This window comes from Pogona vitticeps, chromosome 4 (genome assembly GCF_051106095.1).
Source record: "Pogona vitticeps strain Pit_001003342236 chromosome 4, PviZW2.1, whole genome shotgun sequence".
Classification (NCBI taxonomy): Eukaryota; Metazoa; Chordata; class Lepidosauria; order Squamata; family Agamidae; genus Pogona; species Pogona vitticeps.
This window is the reverse complement of record NC_135786.1, coordinates 133366931-133389866: the sequence shown is the minus strand read 5'-3', so window position 1 is coordinate 133389866 and position 22936 is coordinate 133366931. Positions and strand designations below refer to the sequence as shown.

Below are 22936 nucleotides of genomic sequence, written 5' to 3'. Positions count from 1 at the left end.
TCCAGTCAATTTATTATCATCATCACAATGCAAACACTTTTGGATCAGCAATATTACTATGTGATTATTAACACAAATTTGGTGTTTTTTTGTGTGTGTACTAGAACTTCCAAGTTTCACAAGTGTTAAACGTCCCTTACTTTCTCAGTATGCCACTGCTCCGTGTGTTTCTTTCCTTCTGTGCTTTCTCTTCTCCTTCCTCCAAACCTATTTTCCTTTCTTGCTGGTCCTCACACCCTCCACCCTCATGTTCCTTCAGCCTTTCCATCTCCTCCATGTCCTCCTCTTTTACCAGGCATTAGGGCCGTCTCACATTCTCCATCTCTGTTCTTTACCCATGGAACAGTTTGGGGAACTTGCAAAGGAAAGCACTATATGGAGCTGCCCAGAGAAAGCAGAAGCTGTCTGGAGAAATGAATACCCTGGACCTGACTGCATTTTCTACTTTGTTGATTAGGGAAGAATTGGGAAGTCTGCCACATGGTGACTGAAGACAGAGCTGCAAGATAGAGTTTTTAACTAACTAAAGTCATTTAGTATTCAGAGAGGTAGTAGTCTGTTTCAGCACTGCAGCAACAGGAACAAAATGAATGCATAACACATTCATTTCAGAGTGTGCATTCACGGATACCATCCACTACTTCAGAGACCTGAGAAAGTAAATGAAAGATTACACAGAAATAAATGTGGTGCTATACTTGGGGTGGTGGTGGTTTGCTTTTATGGTTGTCAAAATTAATTACTCTGTTTTAAAATCAATATAAACATGGATTGAGCACCTTTAGGCCATATTTCAGGTGTTCAGGTATTGAAGCAACAGCAAAGACACACATACAGAGATAAATACTTTTATTGGCTCTTGAAAAAAAAAACAAATGTGACTTTTTTGTACAGGAGTATGAACTTCATTTGAAAACACACATTGTTTATTATACGAGCTTCTGTAGTCAGAGCATGGTTTGCTAGACATTTTGGAATTGCTTCGGGGAGATGTTTTGACACTGCTATTTACCTCAGAACCGACTAATGCTTTCCATTCGATCCCAATATTTTTGTACAGTGGTGCCCTGCTTGATGATGATAACCCGTTCCAGGAAAATTGCTGTTAAGCGAAATCATCATTGTGGAAAAAAAACACACACATTGGAATGCATTGAAAACTGGTTAATGCGTTCCAATGGGGGAAATACCTGATCGTGCAGCAAATATCCTCCATAGGGTGGCCATTTTACGATCCCTGTGTTGTGAAAATAGGTCCGGAAAACAGCAGGGAGCCATATTGCGAAGAGCCGATCAGCTGTTTTTAATTGTCGTCCACCAAAAAAAAAAGGTTCTCGAAGCAGGGACCGAAACGACGTAAAGTGAAAAAAAACACACCATAGAAACATCGTTTTGCGATCGCTATAGTGATCGCAAAAAAGTCATCGTAAAGCGATTTCGTCTTCTAGCGAGGTCGTAGTCAAGCAGGACACCACTTTATATTTCTGTGTATTTATGTATTTTGGATGTTTTATTTGTGGCTGGTCTTTTGACCGTAATAAAATTTTATCTACCTCTGTATTATAAATTTGATAGACGGCATGCTACGTAACCATTTTCCAGTTATTATAATTGTTTTCTTGCTCTTTGTATTCTTATGAAAGTATAAAAATGTTAATTTAAAAAACCACAGAGAAGCTAGGAGATATTCTTGTTGGTATTATCACTAGCTGAAACTTCTAATTCCTGCTGGACCACACTATAATTGACTGAGAGTGACTTATTCCTAAATCATTAATATAAAAGCTTACAGTACTCATGTTCTGAGCTGTCCTGAAAAGAGTAGGAACAGGTCCTTCTGTGATATCTGTGGAGAAGGCAAGGAGTTTTGATGGGACATTTCTAATATTTTGTGGATCTAGCTTATGAACTAAGAGATATTTCCATCAAGTAAGATATGCCTCTGGAGAGTAGGAGGTATCTGGCAATCAAAGAGTAATATCTATATGGCCAGAGCTGTGTTGCTTCTTGGCATGGTTATTATTTTTCTAACATACATTGCAGAGGCTGTATGCAACTTCTTAAATCTTGGAGGCCACACTGAGGTTAATGAATATCTGGCAGAATATTCTGAGCTTTTTGCCTTTCAGATCTAAAGATAGATAGCTGGCTAATCACCTTCTAGAGAGCTGGGAAGTTACCAGATAGAACGTTCCGTGTGAACACAGTAAAATATGCAGAATAAGGGAAGAAGAAGATATCAAATGTCACCAAACTGAGGAAATGATGGGCTGCTGGGTGGTGTAGGAAGAATTATGGAACAATATTTGTGTCTGGAGAAATGATGCAGTCATTTCATCTTCCAACTTTTCCTTCTTGAGTGGCTCATGTAAGTACATTAGTAGGCCCTTGGATCAGCCCAAGGGCCTACTAATAGCCAACTAAATGGTCTTTCACTCTCCATACCAAATTCTCTGTGCTATAAGGAGAAGACTCATAACAGCAAGGTACAGATTCTGTCTAGAATTCAATGACTGAACCAACTGTGAAGTCTGTATATTGACATAATAGGTATATTCAGCTCGGTATAACTGAGGGTCAACTCACAATAGATTAAAAGAAGAGTCAGTGATTCCCTAAAGTAAAAAAAATGGTTATGTTGACATAAGATACAGAAAATAATAAGCCCAAGAGAGGATAATAACCATTCCTATAAGTACATTGTGAACAATTTACTTCTGGTAAGAATGAGAACAGTTTAAAAAATGAGTATTTCATTTGTGGTGATAACCACAGGTTTTTAAAATACAGTGGTGCCTCACTTAGCAATGTTAATTTGTTCTGAAAAATCACTGCTAAGCGATTTCATCGCTAAGCGAAATGCAGTTTCCCATTGAAATGCATTGAAAACCGGATAATCCGTTCCAATACGAACGAATTGCCGTCCTTAAGCGAAAATCGCCATAGGAAACATCGCTAAGCAAAACGCGGTTCCCCAATTGAAATGCATTGAAACCTATTCAATGCATCTCAATGGGGGAAAAAATACAACAACAAATCAAAAGTCAAGAACAAAGTCAAATTTGGTTAACAAAGGGTTTATTAAGTGCACTTTATGATTTCAAACATTTTAAACAGTAAATTTTAACTTTATAAATAACAGAAAAACATTTAAAAAACAGCAAACATGAGGCTGTTTAAACCATCATTAAGCGAAACAGGGGACCCAAAATTTTATTGCTATGCGAAGCATGGTCCCAACCATCGCTAAGCGAAAATCGCCCATAGGGACCATCGCTAAACGAAGCACAAAAACGCTCCAAAAAAGTCATCGCTAAGCGATTTCATCGCTAAACGGAGCGCCCGTTAAGCGAGGCACCACTGTATTTTTTTTCTACTGAAAAACTGAAAAGTCAGAATATATTTATTATTTCTGAAGGTATTGAATACCAAAAATTGCTGTTGAACATTATTGTTATTGCTGTTTTCACATTTCATTTTGACTTTGTCTATGACAAAATCATTTTAAAAACCACAACAAACAAACAACATAATATATAGATAGGCAAACCAGGACTCACACAGAATGCATGCAAAAGTACTGCTCCATGTCGCCGGTCTTCATTTGTAAAGATGTCACTGGGAAATTCATGGAGAGCTTTGAAGGAGGAAAGAAAAGGAAATAATTAAGCTACTGGGAAATTTTAGTTCACAGTAATGATGCATTGATTCAAGGTACAAGAGCTTCTTGAGGTTCACCATTCCTTTCATGGTTCCCTGGCACCAAGATCTACCCGTATCACTTGATCAGGTCAGGAGGTGAGGCTGAGGAGCCTGACGCTGAGGGAGGCCCAGAAGGAAAAATGAGAAACCAGGCCTTCTCGGCGGTGGCTTCTCGCCTCTGGAACAATCTCCCTCCAGAGATTCGTGCGGCCCCATCGCTGGGTATTTTTAAGAACCAATTAAAAACTTGGATGTTTAAGCAGGCCTTCCCTCCAGTTAATACTTAACTTTCCCTTCTTCATTTACCCTCTGTTATTCTTTTCCATCTTGAAGAATCTATTTATTGATTTAAATTTTTTTCTTCATTTTGTTACATTTATATGTTGTTTTTTATCTGTTTGGAAGTTGCCTAGAGTGGCCGCAAGACCAGATAGGTGGGATATTACATAAATAAATAAATAAATAAATAAATAAATAAATAAATAAATAAATAAATAAATAAATAAATAAATAAATGTCCTACTGTCCTTCTCTTCATGTTAGTGTCTACATTTCCCTGATTTATTCCCTGACTATTAGAAAGCTTTCAAGTAAGTATTGATAGTGAAATCAGAAGCTGCAGTAACCGCAACACTGGGCCAGTTTGCACAATATGGCAAATAAAGGAACTGCAGGAACTATAGTTCGTTGGTTCTGAGCTGTGTGCTGATTCACATCACCAAATACTTAGAGAAGGAATGGCTAAACAAACTATATTTTGCTCTTTGTTTTGTATATTAGGCATGAATTTAAGAACGAATCATGATTCACATCACCAAATACTTAGAGAAGGAATGGCTAAACAAACTATATTTTGCTCTTTGTTTTGTATATTAGGCATGAATTTAAGAACGAATCATGAAATTATCCCCAAATAGCTAATTCATTGATTCGTATTAGTACAAATCAATGCCCCAACAAATCATGAATCAATTAATTTTAGCGATCTTCAATTCATTTATTCATTTGGCTATAAAAGGGCCCCCAAGGCACCTAGAGACAGCAAAATTGCAGAGAACCTTCCTCTGACCCTTCTATACAATCCCTCCATGCTTGTTGAAGATTGGGCTTCCCTAGGCCAGCAGCTAAAGGGCACATTCCTGGAGGGACCCACTATGTAAGTGTATAACTTGGATGTCTGAAACTCCACCTTCACCAAACTTGGAGGGACTGTAGAGAGTCATGGGAAGCTTCTCTGTGATTTTCGTGTCTCTAGGAGCCTGAGGGAGACTTTGGGGGGGGAGCTCCTTGTGGGTGTATAACCCAGACATCCAAAACCCAAATATCACCAAATGTTTCAGGCTCGTAGAGGAGTGTCAGAGGCAGCTTCCCTGTGAATCTGGTGTCTCTAGGATCTTGCAGGCATTTTAGAAGGTTTCAAATTAAAAAATAAATTAACGAATCAATTCATCAGAACAAAAATCATAAATTTGTCATTTGTTGACCTTGACAAATCATTAATCAAAACAAATCACCATTTTTCTGATTCATGCCCATCTCTATTTAGAGGCATGGAATTTTAAAAAAATCTTTACAACTACCAGAATTCAAAACTAGGGGACACAGTCTCTCTGTTCATTAGAGGTACCCCTCAAAAAAACCTACCACTCCTCCCAGGATTTCCTGTTCCCGCAGAATTCAGAAAGCATCATCCATGTCCAGAACTGTAACACCAAACCAAAAAAGCTGGTTTAAACACCTAATTATACTGTAATATTAAAGCCGCAATCACAGCAAACCCAGTACAGTTCTTGCTTGGGAACCTTACAGTTTTCATAACTATAATTTCTTGCTGTCGTGGGCTTAAAACATGTTCCAAATTGTTGGATTTATCTTGGGGGTTTTTAAATCACAATGAGTTCAGATATAATTGTTTATATTCAGTCGCTGGCAAAGAGTTATCATGTATGCAGGGTTGGAGGGACTGAATTATTTGATTGCCACCACTAAGTGGCAGCTGAGGGACAGCTTCCTGTTTGATGAGAAGCTTTGCTTGGAACCTAAATGATACTTTTGGGTAACATAGACTACAAAGGTTGGAGAGAGCTTAGAACATAAGAGCCTCTCCTGAATCACCCAGATCATGGACTAGAGCACGCCAGGCCCTCCTGTCTTCCACTGCCTCCCAGAGCTGGGTCAAATTCATGTTGGTAGCTTCAGTGACACCGTCCAACCATCTCATCCTCTGTCGTCCCCTTCTCCTCTTGCCTCCACACTTTCCTAACGTCAGGGTCTTTTCCAAGGAGTCTTCTCTTCTTGTGAGATGGCCAAAGTACTGGAGCCTCAGCTTCAGGATCTGTCCTTCCAGTGAGCACTCAGGGTTGATTTCCTTTAGAATTGAAGGGTTTGTTCTCCTTGCAGTCCAGGGGACTCTCAAGAGCCTCCTCCAGCACCACAATTCAAAGGCATCAATTCTTCGGCGGTCAGCTTTCTTTATGGTCCAACTCTCACTTCCATACATCACTACAGGAAAAACCATAGCCTTGACTATTCGGACTTTTGTTGGCAAGGTGATGTCTCTGCTTTTTAAGATGCTGTCAAGGTTTGTCATCGCTTTCCTCCCAAGAAGCAGGCGTCTTTTAATTTCGTGGCTGCTGTCTCCATCTCCAGTGATCATGGAGCCCAAGAAAGTAAAAAGTCCGACGGTACCGAAACAAGAAGATTTCATAGAGAAGATATGGGAAACAGCGGAAATGGACATTTTATCAGAAGTGATGAAGGACTGTCCTTTACAAAAGGCAACAGAAAGATGGGACTTATTCTACAAGTGGACTGAATCAACAGGCAGCGCATGAATAGCATATATTGAAACAAGAACTTAAACCTGGAAGGCAGAAAAGAGCAAAGAGAGTAACTTGGAATCTTGATATGGCAATAGGTATAGAATGGGCGTTAGTATGTTATTGTTTCTCCTCTTCCCCATTATCCTCAATTCCCCTTTTCCTTTTTGTCACCCCCTTGTTAAAAAAAATAATAAAAAAAGGTTTGTCATCGCTTTCCTCCCAAGAAGCAGGCGTCTTTTAAATTCAGGGCTGCTGTCTCCATCTGCAGTGATCATGAAGTCCAATAAAGTAAAATCTATCACTGCCTCTATATCTTCCCCTTCTATTTCCCAGGATGTGATGGGACCAGTGGCCATGATCTTAGTTTTTTTGATGTTGAGCTTCAGGCTGTTTTTTGCACTCTCCTCTTTTACCCTCATTATAAGGTTCTTTAATTCCTCCTCACTTTCTGCCATCAAAGTGGTATCATCTGCATATCTGAGGTTATTGATATTTCTTCCGGTAGTCTTAATTCTGGCTTGGGATTCCTCCAGTCCAGCCTATCACATGATGTATTTTGCATATAAGTTAAATAAGCCGGGGGACAATATACAGCGTTGTCATACTCCTTTCCCAATTCTGAAACAATCAGTTGCTCCATATCCAGTTCTAATGGTTGCTTCCTGTCCCACATAGAGATTTCTCAGGAGACAGATAAGGTGGTCAGGCACGCCCATTTCTTTAAGGACTTGCCATAGTTTGCTGTGGTCCACACAGTCAAAGGCTTTTGCATAGTCGATGAAGCAGAACTAGATGTTTTTCTGGAACTCTCTGGCTTTCTCCACAACCCATCGCATGTTAGCAATTTGGTCTCTAGTTCCTCTGCCCCTTCAGAATACAGCTTGTACTTCAGGCAGTTCTCGGTCCACATACTGCTGAAGCCTACCTTGGAGGAATTTGAGCATAACCTTGTTAGCGTGTGAAATGAGTGCAACTGTACGGTAGTTGGAGCATTCTTTGGCACTGCCTTTCTTTGGGATTGGGATGTAGACTGATCTTTTCCAATCCTCTGGCCACTGTTGAGTTTTCCAAACTTGCTGGCATATTGAATGTAGCACCTTAACTGCATCATCTTTTAAGATTTTAAATAGTTCAACTGGAATGCCATCACCTCCACTGGCCTTATTGTTAGCCAAGCTTTCTAAGGCCCACTTGACTTCACTCTCCAGGATGTCTGGCTCAAGGTCAGCAACTACATTGTCTGGGTTGTCCCGGATATCCAAATCTTTCTGATATAATTCCTCTGTGTATTCTTCCCACCTCTTCTTGATGTCTTCTGCTTCTGTTAGGTCCCTCCCATTTTTGTCCTTTATCATGTCCATCTTTGCACAAAATGTTCCTCTAATATCTCCAATTTTCCTGAACAGATCTCTGTGATGACCAACTTGTTCTCTTGACAAAACTCTATTAGCCTTTGTCCTGCTTCGTTCTGAACTCCAAGGCCAAACTTCCCTGTTGTTCCTTTTATCTCTTGGCTCCCTACTTTAGCATTCCAGTCCCCCAGAATGAGAAGAACATCTTTCTTTGGTGCCAGTTCTAGAAGGTGTTATCAGTCTTCATAGAATTGGTCAATTTCAGTCTCCTCAGCATTGGTGGTTGGTGCATCAACTTGGATTACTGTGATGTTGAAAGGTCTGCCTTGGATTCGTATTGACATCATTCTATCATTTTTGAGATTGTATCCCAGTACAGCTTTTCCCACTCTTTTGTTGACTATGAGGGCTACTTCATTCCTTCTGCAGGATTCTTGCCCACAACAGTAGATATGATAATCATCTGAGTTGAATTCGCCCATTCCTGTCCATTTTAGTTCACTTAGCATCTTGCCTTCGAAGAATTTAGCAGTGATGTCAATATCTGGCAGAGTTAGCCACACTCCACGTATTGTCCTGGTAGCTGCTAGTCACTGTCAGGGTCCTGTGCCTGCAATGTCTAGTCTTGGTCTGCCTCTTCTTCTGCCAAGTGACAACCATCGCTATCAACCATGGCACCTCCTCCATACTTGGTCACCAAGAAGCAGAAGCAGGAAGAAGCAGAGGTTTTGCCTACACACATGCTTGCTGTTAAAAGACTGCTTCAGTTCCACCTACCTCCAACCCCACAATTTAGGAAAGAAATCTACCAAGAAAGGAACCTATATTGAAATAAGTCGTATTGCCACGTTTAGCATATAATCCTGCTCACTACATGTCAAATAGGATGTCACTGAACTGGAAACTTCACAGAAAACAAAAATTGAATGAATGAATGAATGAAGGGATAGATCACTTTTCATACAAAGAGAAGCTAAGGCATTTAATTTTTCAGTGTTTTAGTTTAAATAAAAGGCAGATAAGGATGGAAGTTTAAAACTGTGTATGTACTTAGGAAGGAGAAAGAAGAAATATTCATTACCCGACTTACAAAATGTACAAAAATTGAATGCAAAAGTATTGACAATGAGAATTACATTATTAACATTGGCCACAAAACTGTCACTGCTAACACAAATATCCTGCCATTAGGTAAGCCAATCAAGACATGCCATGTAATAAGAACCTGTCATCCTGATTCAAACCTTTTATTGATGTCTGATGTTACTTGTAAGCTGCCTTAGAAAGATTTGCTGTCATGAGCATGCAGGATGTAAAACAATCAATAATAAATTACAACTGTCAAGAACAAACTCCACAAATCTAGAGTAATACTCTCTGACCTACAGAATGTACAAAGTGAAAAGGTAAGAAATACATTCATTTGAGCAGCCAAGAAGCTGAAGTTGAAATGCATACAATCAAAGGAAACATAACAGATTCAAGTGACCTGTTTGTTTGTTTGTTTGTTTGTTTGTTTATTTATTTATTTATTTATTTATTTATTTATTTGATTTATACCCCGCCTATCTGGCCCACCGGACCACTCTTTAAATTATGCTTCTAATTTTTCTTGATTTTGTTTTATTCTGCTATTGTTTCCATGGAGAGGGAACACATTTTAAAATATAAATTTATGTTATCCTATCTCTTTTTGCATCGGTTTCTAGCCAAAGACTTTTCTTCTCAAAATGCAATCAGAAGACCTTTTCTAGTGCTGGATTGGAAGTAGAGGTGTTTTTGATCCCGGCTAGCAGTCTTTTGATCACAGAAGGTTTTTGATCCTGAGATAGCAGTCTTTTAACTTTACAAAACATGAACATAAGAAGTGTCTGGCTGGACAAAGCCAAAAAGCCCATCTATTCTTCTTTCCTATTGGCTGAGGCCTTCTGAAAAGCTGATAAACCAAGCATGAACGACAACCTTCTCCCTTTTTTTTTTTTCCTTTCTTTCCTTCTTTTTTGGCATTATTGTTTCGCCCTGGATATTCTAAAAATCTCTTGCTCTTTCCAGGGAGCTCAGGTGAGGAAACGCTGAACAAAACCTTTCCTGTTAACAATGTCAAAATGACTAGATAGGCGGGGTATAAGTACAATAAATAAATAAATAAATAAATAAATAAATAAATAAATAAATAAATAAATAAATAAATAAATAAATAAATAAATAAATAAATAAATAAATAAATAAATAAATAAATAAATAAATGTGGATATATACAGTTCTCCCTTCAACAATGTGAGGGTTAGGGGTGCCAAACTCCCAGTTAATTCTAAATCTATGTATAACTCTTATGCCCAACAAAACATAACTATAAATCATAAACAACTGATTAACACACAGAGGGAGAACATTTCTCTATATTGGGGTTCTCTTCCAAAGTACTGACAATCCTTTCCATGTGGTACCCTCTGTAATGAGCCTTAAGGGTGCTTAGGAACCCCTGAACTGAATTACAAAATGTTGTGTTTGGTAGCAAGTTGACCACTTTGATATCTTCGGTATTCAAATCATACCCCTGGTTCTGGGAGGTCAGAGACACAGGACTTAGTATTTATTTATTGACTATTTATTAATTTATTGAAATATTTATTTATTTATTTATTGAAAAGAGAAGTGTATAACCAAACCTGTCCTGCTCAGATTCATGCAATTCAAGGGAGAAATGTACTGTAGTAATTTTGGGAGGGCAGATCTCACCTTTCATGGCATATCTAATTATTAGTTAGACCTCTTGTAAAGCGCCATCACATTGCTTCTGACTTATGGATACCCTGACAGGATTTTCAAGGTATGTGAGACGTTGAACGAGTAGCTTGTCATGGTCACTTCCAATAACTATCCATGGCCAAACAGAGATTTGACCCCAGAGCTTTTGAGTTTGACATTTTAGCTTCTATCCCATACTAGCTTTCAAAGACAGGCCTACTATAAATTTAGTCCTTTTCAAAACCAACTAAGCCTGTGGTCATCATAAATCTTGTGGAAATGAATTTCATATATTAACTTGCCTAGCTTGAAGCTATTAGCAGTCAATTTTAGAGGAGAATCCGACATTCTAATGTCAAGTGAAAGGAGAAACATGTATCTATTCCTTCTGTACTATTCATAATTTTAGAAAAGACTATAAGGCCCCCATTTTGTTTTTAAATGATAGAAACTCCACAATGCTTGCCTCAACTACTGGTTTGCTTATACAATTAAGGGATAAATCAGAAGCTTAGGAGAGCTTAAATGGAGGGTTATAATCCCCCCATTAATTAAGGGTTTTTGGCCTGCCTCCATTTCATACGCAATGAGAATACATCATTATTTGCTTCCTTTCTTGCTATAGTGTTTACCATGCAAGGCACGGTCCCCAGGCATATACACATGCATCTTTAAACATACATGAACATATATCTAGGAAAGTCAGCTGACCTAGCCAGCCTCCCTCCAAGTCAGCTTACTGATAGCATAGGGCTTAAGAGAGCTGATTTAGTATAGCAGGATAAGTCAGAAGTCAGCATCTTGCTCATGAGCTTTGGGTGAAATGTAACAGCAGGCTGCTCTGCAGCAGGCGATCTCTCTCTTGGAGTGGCAGTTCTTAAGTCTCCAGTAGAAGGGTAGAGTTTGTGATGGTGTCCGGGCTCTTTCCTAGTGCTCTGGATGTTTCTGCTATTCTGTGAGCAGAGCAATGTTCCAAAAGTTAGCTTGAAATGCACTACCTCGAGAAGCCAGGGAGACCCCCTCCCTCTTGTCCTTCCATTGTCAGGCAAAGACATTCCTCTTCAAGCTGGCTTTCAAGCAACAAGAGTCTCAGAAATGTGCTGTTCGTTACTTTACATTTTAACAATTCTTTTAAATCGGTTTTAATCTTGATATATGTTTAATTCTTTTTAATATGGTTGTTCTGGGTTTTTCGGGCTCTTTGGCCGTGTTCTGAAGGTTGTTCTTCCTAACGTTTCACCAGTCTCTGTGGCCGGCATCTTCAGAGGACAGCAACCTGTGCTCTTTTTAATATATTTATACAGTGTTGTAAAGAACTGCCTTGGGTCCTGTATGGGGAGGAAGCTGGCATATACGTAGGATAGGGATAGGTTAGGCTAGGATACGATGCGATACACCAGGCAGAAACAGTCACTTCTGCTGATTGGAGTAGTGCCCAGTTCCTCTGTCACTATCCTGAGCTAGACACCTGTCCCAAAGGTTCCACCTGCTTATATCCAAGGTACACCAGCTTCCAGGTTTTGCTCCTTGTACTTCAGGATGTCAGCTTCAGGAACATCACAGCAACCCCAGATAAATATATTAAACAAACACATTAAAGAAACAGGGGGAATCGTGATAGTAACACAAAGATGACAAGCAAGGATATAAACATGGAAATTAAACATATTATTACAGTATTAGAAGACAAAGATGGGTTTTAGATGTCATGCAAGAGCATCCTGGTGTGTAGTTGGATTGGAGCAGCTAAACGTTACTTGCATCACACAAGCACAATTACCTGATAAGCAGGTAATCGTTCAACTCTTCTTGGGATGAAATCAATCTCTAGCATACTTACTAGGGGAAAATCCCATGCAACACAATGGAACCTATTTCTGGATACACATACATAACAATAGTACTGGACATTAGGGGCTCTAAACAGCCAGGTGCACAAGGCTCTAACCAAACCCCCCAAATTAAACAATACTGTATTTATGTCCCAGTTGGAGGTCACACTTGAATACACAAGGATCCTTGATGAGCAGGTAAGGCCTGTGCGTGACAGCTGCCACATTTCCCTTCCTTTAGGGCACTCTTCCCAACCCTTGGGTCCCCAGATGTTCTTGCACTACAACTCCCATAGAACTCCCAGGGAAGCAAAGAGAAGGTTCTAATCTAGCCGGTCTGGAACACAGCCACCTGGTTGCCAACCTCCACCTCTGTTCAAGGGCAACAAAGTCACCTAGCTTTAACCTTGCTGCAAACATCTAGTATTGAAAAAAAACAAAAGAACCAACCAACCCTGTGCACTATTACTATCTCAAACCTTGTTGGTGTAAATCCAAAAAGCATGGAGACAAATGGTTCCGAAGTTATACCAGCACAGCTAAGGACATGAGTTGGATCCACACTTTTTTCTTAGAGTAGATAGTAATTCAATTGAGTTGTTACTTGGCAAACATTACAGCCTCCACAGTTGGTAATTCACCTACACAGTTATTTACATTGTTCACTTCCGAACTATAAAGTAAGCAGTAAAAGTGAATACTCTGTGTATTTCCTTGGTAACAACTGCAGCTGACAGATATAAAGAACATAAATGGGCAATGTGATGAGGATTAGGAGGAAAAGTTTGGTTAATTATGGGGGGAGGAATCAATTGACATTCATTTAGTCAGACTCTGTTATCCTGGTGTCAAGCGGGTTAGAAAGCACATCAAGGTTGACAGCTGTTTATGTTGTGAGTGTTGCTTGCAGGCATATTCTGCAAATTGACTGCGAAAATGGCACTTGGGAAGTTGACTCCCAGCAACAGCAAATCTGATTCTAATGAGCTTCGAAGCAAGCCCTAGTGATTAACTTTTATCCATCCCACCTATCTAGCCTCAAAATAATTCTATGTTTTTCTTCTTTTAACTTCACTACTGTATTGTCTTTATAAAGGTGAAGAATTTATATAATAATTCTATGAAGATGTATTATGTTTCATAGCAGCAAGCTGCTGTATATGTTATAACACTTTGGTAAAAATAGTAGGGCTTAGAGTTTCAAGTAGCAAAATTTTATTGATTCATTATGCTAATCTGCTATAGCAATAGGAAGAAAGGTGAATTATTGGAGGACAATGTATTGAGTTGGTCTCCATCTGTGGAATTTGGGTCAGTCATTGCCAAAATTTTGTCATGACCACGATGGTGTTGTCTAGTAGAATCACCTTCTTTTTCTGTCAGGAAATAAAGCTGATGTCAATGCAAACTGTCTTTTTACTTGATTATTCAGGATTTCTTACCATCTCTGATGTTACTCTCAAATGTAGAAGACTATACTTGTATAGAGCTAATAAAAAAGCTGCTTAGATCTCTCCTTCCTTCCTACAGATGTGCTCAAAACTGAACCTCTCAACCTCTGGTGAATACTCATGGGCTCCATTGTATCTTTTTCTCACAATGAAAACTAGAACCACTTAGTTATCGCAATTGTGGAAAATTACCGCAAGGGAGAAGCTTAAGCAACCTGCCGGGGCTGCTTAACAACAAGATATCAAGTGTATGATATCAGATTCGGCCCTAAAAGGAGGGAAATTATTTCACTGAAAAGTGATTATAAGAAACACTGGGAAAAAAATGGCAAAGTTACAGTACACTTTCCCAATCTTTAGGGTTCTCTGTTTTGTTTAGAAATGAATGAACCTTCCTCCATCTCATTGAAGCCTGGTTTCACCTAACAACTTGATTTCTTATTGCTGCTGTTGCTGTTATTGTTAATAAAAAAAAATACTGTCCTTGTTAAACCCAGCAAATGTTTCTATCTATATAACGAAAAAAGCACTGTTTGGATGAGAACATTTCATGGGAGACATGAGCAAGTTGGCATAAATCTGTGGAGCATGTTTTCCAAGGGGTATAACCGGCTCAGGTTGTCGGGGAGGAAGGGGGGTAGCTGCCCCCGATGTCGAGTCCTTGTCTCTCGACGAATCTTCTACTACAGGAGAAGGCAGATCGACCGCGACAGGCAAGGCTTGGGAGACAGAGTCCTTAGCCTTCGCTGAGCCCTTCGCTTTTGCCTGTTTTGCAGGTTTGGTCGAGGCTGAAGCTTTGGGAACCGATGATTTCTTGGAAGTAGAAGGCTTCTTTGGCGGTTTTGGAGGTACGTCTGCAGGTTTGTTAGCTGCAGTTGGGATTGCAGCTCCCTCTGAATGGAGAGTGTGGAGGTAGAGGGGAGCTCCATAGACGAAGGTTGAGAGGCCGACAGAGCGGAATTCCAGAAATGTGATCTCAGTCTCTGCTGTCGAGCCTTTAATGCAGCCTTGGTGAATGCCTGGCAATGCTCACAGTTCTGAGAAGAGTGCGATTCACCAAGGCAGAAAAGACAAGTGTCGTGCCTGTCCTGAAAAGGGATTTTACCCAAGCAAACAACACAGTGACTAAATGGGCCCGAAGGTGGAAGGGGCATAGGAAGTCCGGGCACCCACAAGGGCCATTGAAAAGGGCGGGAAACCCGGGACTCACAGAGTGAGAAGCGGAGGAACCGCTGAGGGCACCAAAGTCCAGTAGGCGAGAGAGAATTCCATAAATGCGCTAGTTTCGAGATTCCGAGCAATCCGACCAAAAATACAGATAAAAGGAGGGAAAAACAGTAGAGTCTACCGAGAAGAACCACTTCACATGGCGGAGAAATGGAACTGAGGATTGAGCGGGCGGAGCATGCGCAGTATAGACAGTCCTAATAATGTTTCTCTTTGCAGAGCTCGAGAATATTCCGAGAGGACCAGCGCAGGCGCTGACTTAACCCCTTATTGTGTGCATTCACAGAAGACCACGCTGAAGAACAGATAGATATACAAATTCTACTGACAGACAGTAACTTTTATCTTGTATCACAAGAATGAATAATTACATCTAGCAATATAAAACTGTTTTGGTAAATTTTGTATCTCTAACATTATATCATACTGACCACATTGGAGGATTTCCAGCCTCTGATCCTAAAATGGTACCCTGACTCACACCTTCAAAGACCTATGTTTTCCAGCTTTGTATTTTTATTATTTCTACAGTTCTCTCATAGAATTTAATCTAGTAAAATAAGACAGTCCTGAAGAACCCACAGTTGATGTTTAAATAGACTGTGTTGGTGAGGAGACAACAAACAGAGAGGAAGAAGAGTGAGAGGTGTGAGAAAATTAAGTCAACATGGTCACAGGTTGAGAAACTTGTTGAGGATGAGGACTAAGGTGTGGTTACAGCTGTGCTTCCCTAATGTGCCTGCTATGTAGTGATGCACACTATCCTTTTGTGTAGTAATGCAAAAGTTTAAATTCTGGAGGCAAATTGCCTCAAGTTAAGAAATCTCTGTACACACTATCTGTTGTACACTGAGTTGCATAACTCAATATGCATCAAATGATATATACAGTACTGAGAATTCTTAACTTGAGGCAATTTGCTTCTGAATGTTATGCCATTTGTGTTACACCAGCATAACTAGGCAAGAGGATTTTGGCCATGGAGACCAAATCTGGGATTCCAGTTGGATTACAACTGTACTCAGTGGTAGTTCTGGACTACAACTCCCAGAAGCCGAGACCATTTGGTTGTGCTGGTTAGGGGTTCTGGGAATTGTAGTCTGCAAACATCAGAGTTCTGAGTAAATAGCAAAGAGAATCAGTAGTCTCAGATTTCACCATTTTTATAATTGCTTCAGAGTAGAGATGGAGAGTTTAGGATCTACTGATGATTTGCAGTCCATCAACCAAGCTTTGTTTGTGAATCCAAGTTGATTCACAATGGCAACAACAAAGTGATTTCCCTCACCACAATGCTGCTGAAATGAAGACTGCTTAAATCAGGGGTCTAAACAAATTTCTGGGCTCAGAACCTCTCTTTTCACCAGGCACTGACTAAAAAGTGTCATCCAGGTTTTTTGAACTTCGACTCTCAGAATTCTCCACTAATTCTCCAGGCAGAATTCTGGAAGTTTCAGCCCACAGACACCAGCATTCCACTAATCTGTAGATAGGATAGCATTCTAGGCTGCATTTTCTGCTGCAATACTTCCTGGTCTTGCTGCCTTTCAGGCTGGCATTGACAGACTTCAGTAAGATATTATAAAATATGCATTACACTAGTATAATCTAATTGTAGTAGAACCAACCACTAACCAACCAACCATTTAGTGAGTATTTTCAAGCGAGTCCCCATTTAACTACTGAAAACAAACTACTGAAAAATATTATGGATTATGCATTATGGAATGCATTTTTTTAAAAAAATTGGGCAGCCTTGTTGACTCTACCTGTCTGCTGGAATAACTAGTCTAACTGGAATTGCTAAATAATGTTTAATCAGCCAGGATACGCTGTTCTCCACTGTAACTGAATTCTAATTGCTGAAAATTAAATATTTATTGGAAATATTCATGAAGCAATGAAATTGCTGAAAGGTTTTGTAGTGTTGCTGTGGTTTACTGCAGGAGGACGTCTAAAAAGGCAGCACATAAAAGCAGCGTAGAGCGCTCAGTTAAACGAAAGAAAGCATGTTGATCTTCGCGTCAAAGACCTGAATACTTTAATGGTATGAAACGTTCCTGCAGTTTTGAGGTGTAGGTGAAAACATTTGGAAAGATTATGAATATTATTTAGCCAATATCTGACTATCAGCTCACAAAGGGCATGTCCAGGCCACAGCAGACACAGCCCCTTGTATACATAAGATCTCATTAAGATCCAACAGTACTCTATTTTCTGTTGCACCGCTTCATGTTCATGTGAAAAATTGGTCCACCCTGTCAAAAGCAGCGCTGTGAGAGACAGGAGAGGGAAGCAGGTCAAAATAGGTAAGGAAGTGGTAAAAGAACACCTAGCTGCTTTGAGTTCAATTCTCCTGGGTACTAAAAGAACTAGCAGATGTGATTTTGGAACCACTGAATGAAATCTTTGAGAGGTCCTGGAGCATGGGCAAACTTCCAGAGGACTGGAAAAGAACTGATATGGTTCCAATCTTCCAAAAAAAAAAAAAAAGGGGGGGGGGAGTGGATCCAGGAAACTACAGACCAATCAGCTTGACATCAATACTCAGGAAAATCCTGGAAAAAAGAATCAAGCAGCAGATTGGTGAGTACCTAGAAAACAACAAGGTGATTACTAGAAGCCAGCATGGGTTTGTTAAGAACAGGTCATGCCAAACAAATCTTATTTCCTTCTTTGATAAAGTGACTAAATTAGTGGCCCAAAGAAACACAGTGGATATAGCATACTTAGACTTCAGTAAGGCATTTGATAAGGTGGACCTCAACCCACCTCTGCGTGAGATAGAACAAAGTGGGATAGACAGCTCAACTACTAGATGGATTTGCAGCTGGCTGACCAACCACACTCAAAGTGTGGTCCTCAATGGAACTACATCTACGTGGAAGGAAGTGTGCAGTGGGATCCTTCAAGGTTCTGTCTTGGACCCAGTGCTCTTCAACATTTTCATAGACTATCTGGACGAGGGGACTGAAGGAGCACTCATCAAATTTGCTGATGACACAAAGCTGGGGGGAATTGCTAATACTTTGGAAGATAGACTCAACATTCAAAAAGATCTAGACAGACTTAATATTGGGCCCTATCCAATTAGATGCAGTTCAGTGGCAGGAAAATTAAGGTCCTGCACTTAGGCAGGAGAAACCAGATGCACTGGTAAAGGATAGATGGTACCTGGCTCAACAGTAGTACCTGTGAGAGGGATTTAGGTGTCCTGGTGAACTACCACCTAAGGATGATTCAGCAGTGTGCTGCAGTTGCCAAGAAAGCCAACACAGTCCTAGGCTGCATCAACAGGGGGATAGCATCAAGATAACAGGAAGGGATAGTAGTGCCCTATACCATGCTGGTGAGGCTGCACTTCGAGTGCTGTGTCAAGTTCTGGTCATCACAATACCAAAAAGATGCTGAGGCCCTGGAAGGGGTGCAGAGAAGAGCAACAAAGATGATAAGGGAATTGGACGCTAAATCCTACAAAGAATGACTAAAAGAACTAGGTATGTTTAGCTTAACAAAGAAAAAACTGAGGGGAGACATGACAGCAGTCTTCCAATATCTGAAGGGTTGCCACAAGGAAGAGGGCATCAATGTATTCTCCATTGTGCCTGAGGGTAGGACAAGAACCAATGGGTGGAAACTCGTCAGAGGGAGATCCAACCTGGAAATAAGGAGGAATTTCCTGATGGTGAGCACCATTAAGCAGTGGAGCAGCTTATCTCTCGATGTTGTGGGTGCCCCATCGCTGGAAGTTTTCAAGAAAAGATTGGACAGCCATCCATTCGGGATGGTATGAAGTTTGAGATGGTACGAGGTCTCCTGCCTTAGGCAGGGGATTGGACTAGAAGACCTCCAAGGTCCCTTCCAACCCTATGGTGATTCTATGTGCAAAAAGAAGAAGGGTCATGAATGAGTGGTCTGTGAGTGTTTCACATATCTTCAAACTACCTTACTTCTGCTCAGCACATGTAACTCATTTTGAGAGGACCACTGTAGATGTCTCTGGGGGAGCTATCTGCCCTTGCCCCCCATTATCCTCCAAGAGCCTGGATGGCTCTTTGGGCTCCCCAGAAGGCTGGGAGGAGGGAAACCTAGCTGTCTCTGGGGAACTAGGAGGGCCCATCAATAGGGTTAAAGGAAAAGAAGGCTTGGAGTCCTTGAGGCTGCCAGCGCCCAGCGAATGATTGACTGAAGAGGAGAGCTGGGGTTCTGTATGACAGGGGAGAACTGGACCTCTTGTGGCTAAGCATTGAAGCTGGGGAAAATGGACTTGCAACACATTAGCCCAAGAAATGGTTTCAGCCCTACCAGTTCCCTGGCATCTGAGACATTCAGTGGGTCCTGTGGCACCCCCCTCCACCCAACGAAGGTGCTGATGACACAAACAGCAGCACAATTGGAGAAAAAGGCTCCTCAAGGAGAAAGTGGGCAGCCAACACTCACTTCCAGACACCTCTACTGGTCTTTGTAAAAGATTCCAAGCCACAGACTGGGTTTGTTCATCACCAGGACTTCAGTAGCCTCAGTGACAGGAAGTGAGGCCGGTACAGAACTGACTGTTTCTAAGGGACTAGCGCAGGAAACTCAGTCCTTTGGGGTACAGAAGGGTGGGTGATAGGTAGCAGCTGTTGAAAGCACCTGACCAAATAAATAAGTTACCCTTACCAGCAACCTGGAGCCGATGAAGTTATTGGCAAGAGACACCAAGGCCACTAGTGTCCCCAGGGGTGGGGCAGTAGGCCTCACACTCATGTATGGAGTTCAAAAAAAAAAGGAAGGCAAAAACATTTTAAATTTTTTAAAAATTGACTTTAGTCTTTGTTTTTAATATATTTGTATAGTATTTGTTAAACTGTTGCTTGTTTTATAATTTTAGTTGCCGTGAGCCTCCTTGAATTCTCTATGGGAAGGAAGCAAGCAAGCAAGCTGGATGGAGAAGTGTGGATACTCTGTTATCCTAACAGCTTTTTAGCATTGTTTGGTTATGTGTGCTGGGTGGGTGGGTGGGTGAACAAAGCTAAAGTATAGTGAACTCTGCATTGCACCCACAAGGGAAACATTTGTTTGAATCATCTCCTGTCAACCACATGTGGGACCCTGCCATGCAGTCCTGTGTTTTCTATGTAATAATTTATCACATACAAACTGTACAGGCAGCAGTTCCCCTGATGCAGAGTTGATGTCTTCAGAGTCACTTAAATGTCCTTGGTCAGGCGGGTGTCAATTTCTTATCCCTGTTCTAAAGTGCTACAGACACATTCTGATGATAAATCACTTCCTTGCAGAAAGAGGCCTATAAGCTATATTTTAAAGCTTGGTTAGTAAGAAAGACTTCTAAAACCCTTCCTTATAAACCCAAGTGAATGGAAGGTTTTCATCCCAATTGATTCAGTGGAGGATCCTTGTATTTAATCTTGATAGCAGGGCTCACCACACAACATAGTGGGTTTTTAAAAAAAGAAAATAAAGGGGCACATGACTGAAACAAACCTAATATCTTTTAAAAATTAAAGATGAATTTCTGAGAGAATGCTAATACTATTTATTGTAAGAAAACTAAGTGGTCATATTCATATACCATAGTTAGTAATCTTTGCTGGGGAAAAGGCTATCTGCAACCACATTGAATGTGTCAAAAGAAAAAGGACAAGCTTCATTTTCTTATTTCTAACTTTTGAATTTCTCCACATCTTCTCAAAATATGTAACACCCTTCCCTCAACTATTTTAGTTGGATTTAATGGACAATCCAGGAGTGACTAAATTATGGGAAACATATTTGTGTGTAAATAGTCTAAATTCAGTCTAGGCCTAAAATAGCTAGTGATTACTTCAGTTGAACAATGGGCACATAAGGGGACAGAAACGTGGCCTTCTCTGTGAAGCTGACAAACCCAGTTCACACTGAGTCAGGCTAACCCTGAGGGCTTTTACTTTCTAGGACAGCTATCTTAATGTTGTTAAATTGCTTTATAATTAACAGAGTTTAAAATGCAAACAACTGCACAGAGAAAGCACAAAAGAATAACTCAAGTCTCAGAGCCACCCACTTTCATAGTAGTACTTTGTATAGTAAAAAGCACTCTAAAAGCATATTAAGTAGAAAAAAGTATATTAACTTACAGTCATGATCTTCAGTTACATTCAGAAGTATAAAAGAAAGGAAAAAGAAAGAAACTGCCATCTCAATCATGCTGGGAGACTGAATCCACCATGCATGGTCAGAGGTCAGGAGCAGAGGACTACATGTCTGTTCTCATCAGCAAGGAAGAGAACAAAGAAACACCTGTCAATTTACCTTCCTCTGTCAAGCGGCCAATATCATTAAGTGGGTTAAGAAAAGAGCTTAGCCACTTCAGGATATTGGGGAATTAAACACTTCCTCTGTTTAGTGGAGGGGTAGAGAAAGTAAAGTTTTTTTTTTTTTTTTTTTTTAAAAACCCTATTTGGACAGGAGGAAGCAAGAATGGATTTTTTTTTCTTTCAGTGTTCTTAAAGGAGATGGGCCAAATAGGACAGCTTAAAGTACATATTCCATTTGGATACAAGGATTGCAACAAATGGCATACTGTACTGGACCTCTACTTGACCTCAAGCAACCCTAAATAGCCCACAACAGCCTGCTTTTAATGAGCCTGTGTAGACAAGCCCTAAGTTTCACTGTGATGCTTATGAACAGCAGCATTATTTGGACAGTCTTCCATGTTGAATAATTTTATTTAATTTATTTATTCATTGAATTTAGATCCCGCCCATCTAGTCACAGATTACTCAGATAACTGCATTGTAAAAGTGGAGCCTCCTTTGAAACACCATTGGGGCTGCTTTGTGTAGTTCAAAGCATGACAGCAAGAATTTGACTCCAGGGGATATTTTTACAAGATGCTGCATTTATGTTAAAGTGCTGCAATTTTAATGCAACCATTATGAGCATAGTATATGAGACATTTAGAACCAATATTTTTTTAACATGTACCTTGATCCAGCTAAATTCCAGCAAATCAACAGGCCACTAATCCACCAACTCATTTCATAAGAAAACCTCATCAGATGGTTCTCATTTAACTGACTCCCACTGAAAGTATTTTTCATTACAAACTTACTGTATTTCACTACATGCAGTAGGGGCTTGATCACTATAACTTTATATGCATCAGGGTTAATTAGGTCTTTTTAGAGTGAAACATGCTAGTGGGCCAGTCTCTCTCTCTCTGGAACTGCATTTATTTATTCATCTATATTGTAATGTTATACCCACATTCCTGGGAATAAGCTCCATAACTCAAAATCACTTTTGAATAGAAATGTTGACATTTGTACCTTAAGAATATTTACACCCCACTGTCCATTGTAACACAATAAAGGAACTGTATTATTTCAGTCAGACTGCTTGGACAGTATATTTTGATAAATTAAATTAAATTAATAAAACAGCACTCATATGTGTGGTGTAGTGGACAGAGTGATGGACTAGGACTCTGGAGAACAAGGTTTGAATCTCCGCTTGGCCATGGAAAGTCACTGGGAGAGTGGAACTGGTAAAAATTTCTTAAATATATCACTTACCTTGAAAGCCCTATTACAGTCACTATAAGTTGATTCCAACTTGACAGCACAGAACACACACACACACACATGCACGCACACAACATACATAATTCTTTGATGGTACTAAACACTGTTAAGAGATCTAGAGAATCAATAAGATCAAGCTCTCCATGTTCCATTCCTGGCACAGAACATTCACTTGGACAACCAAAGCAGAATCAGTCCCAAAATTCATGTCATATGGCAAACCAAAAGAAA

At 40.1% G+C, this 22936-nt stretch overlaps 1 protein-coding gene across 2 annotated transcripts in view; it reads right to left on the bottom strand.

Moving 5' to 3' along the window:
- Positions 1-22936, bottom strand: part of SLC24A3 (solute carrier family 24 member 3) — a 226470-nt gene that overhangs the window by 72548 nt on the left and 130986 nt on the right. For both annotated transcript variants that reach the window (XM_078392558.1, XM_072998426.2), the window contains exon 3: positions 3561-3637. In XM_078392558.1, coding sequence (XP_078248684.1) covers positions 3561-3637 — 77 coding nt within the window. The remainder of the gene's footprint in view (positions 1-3560; positions 3638-22936) is intronic.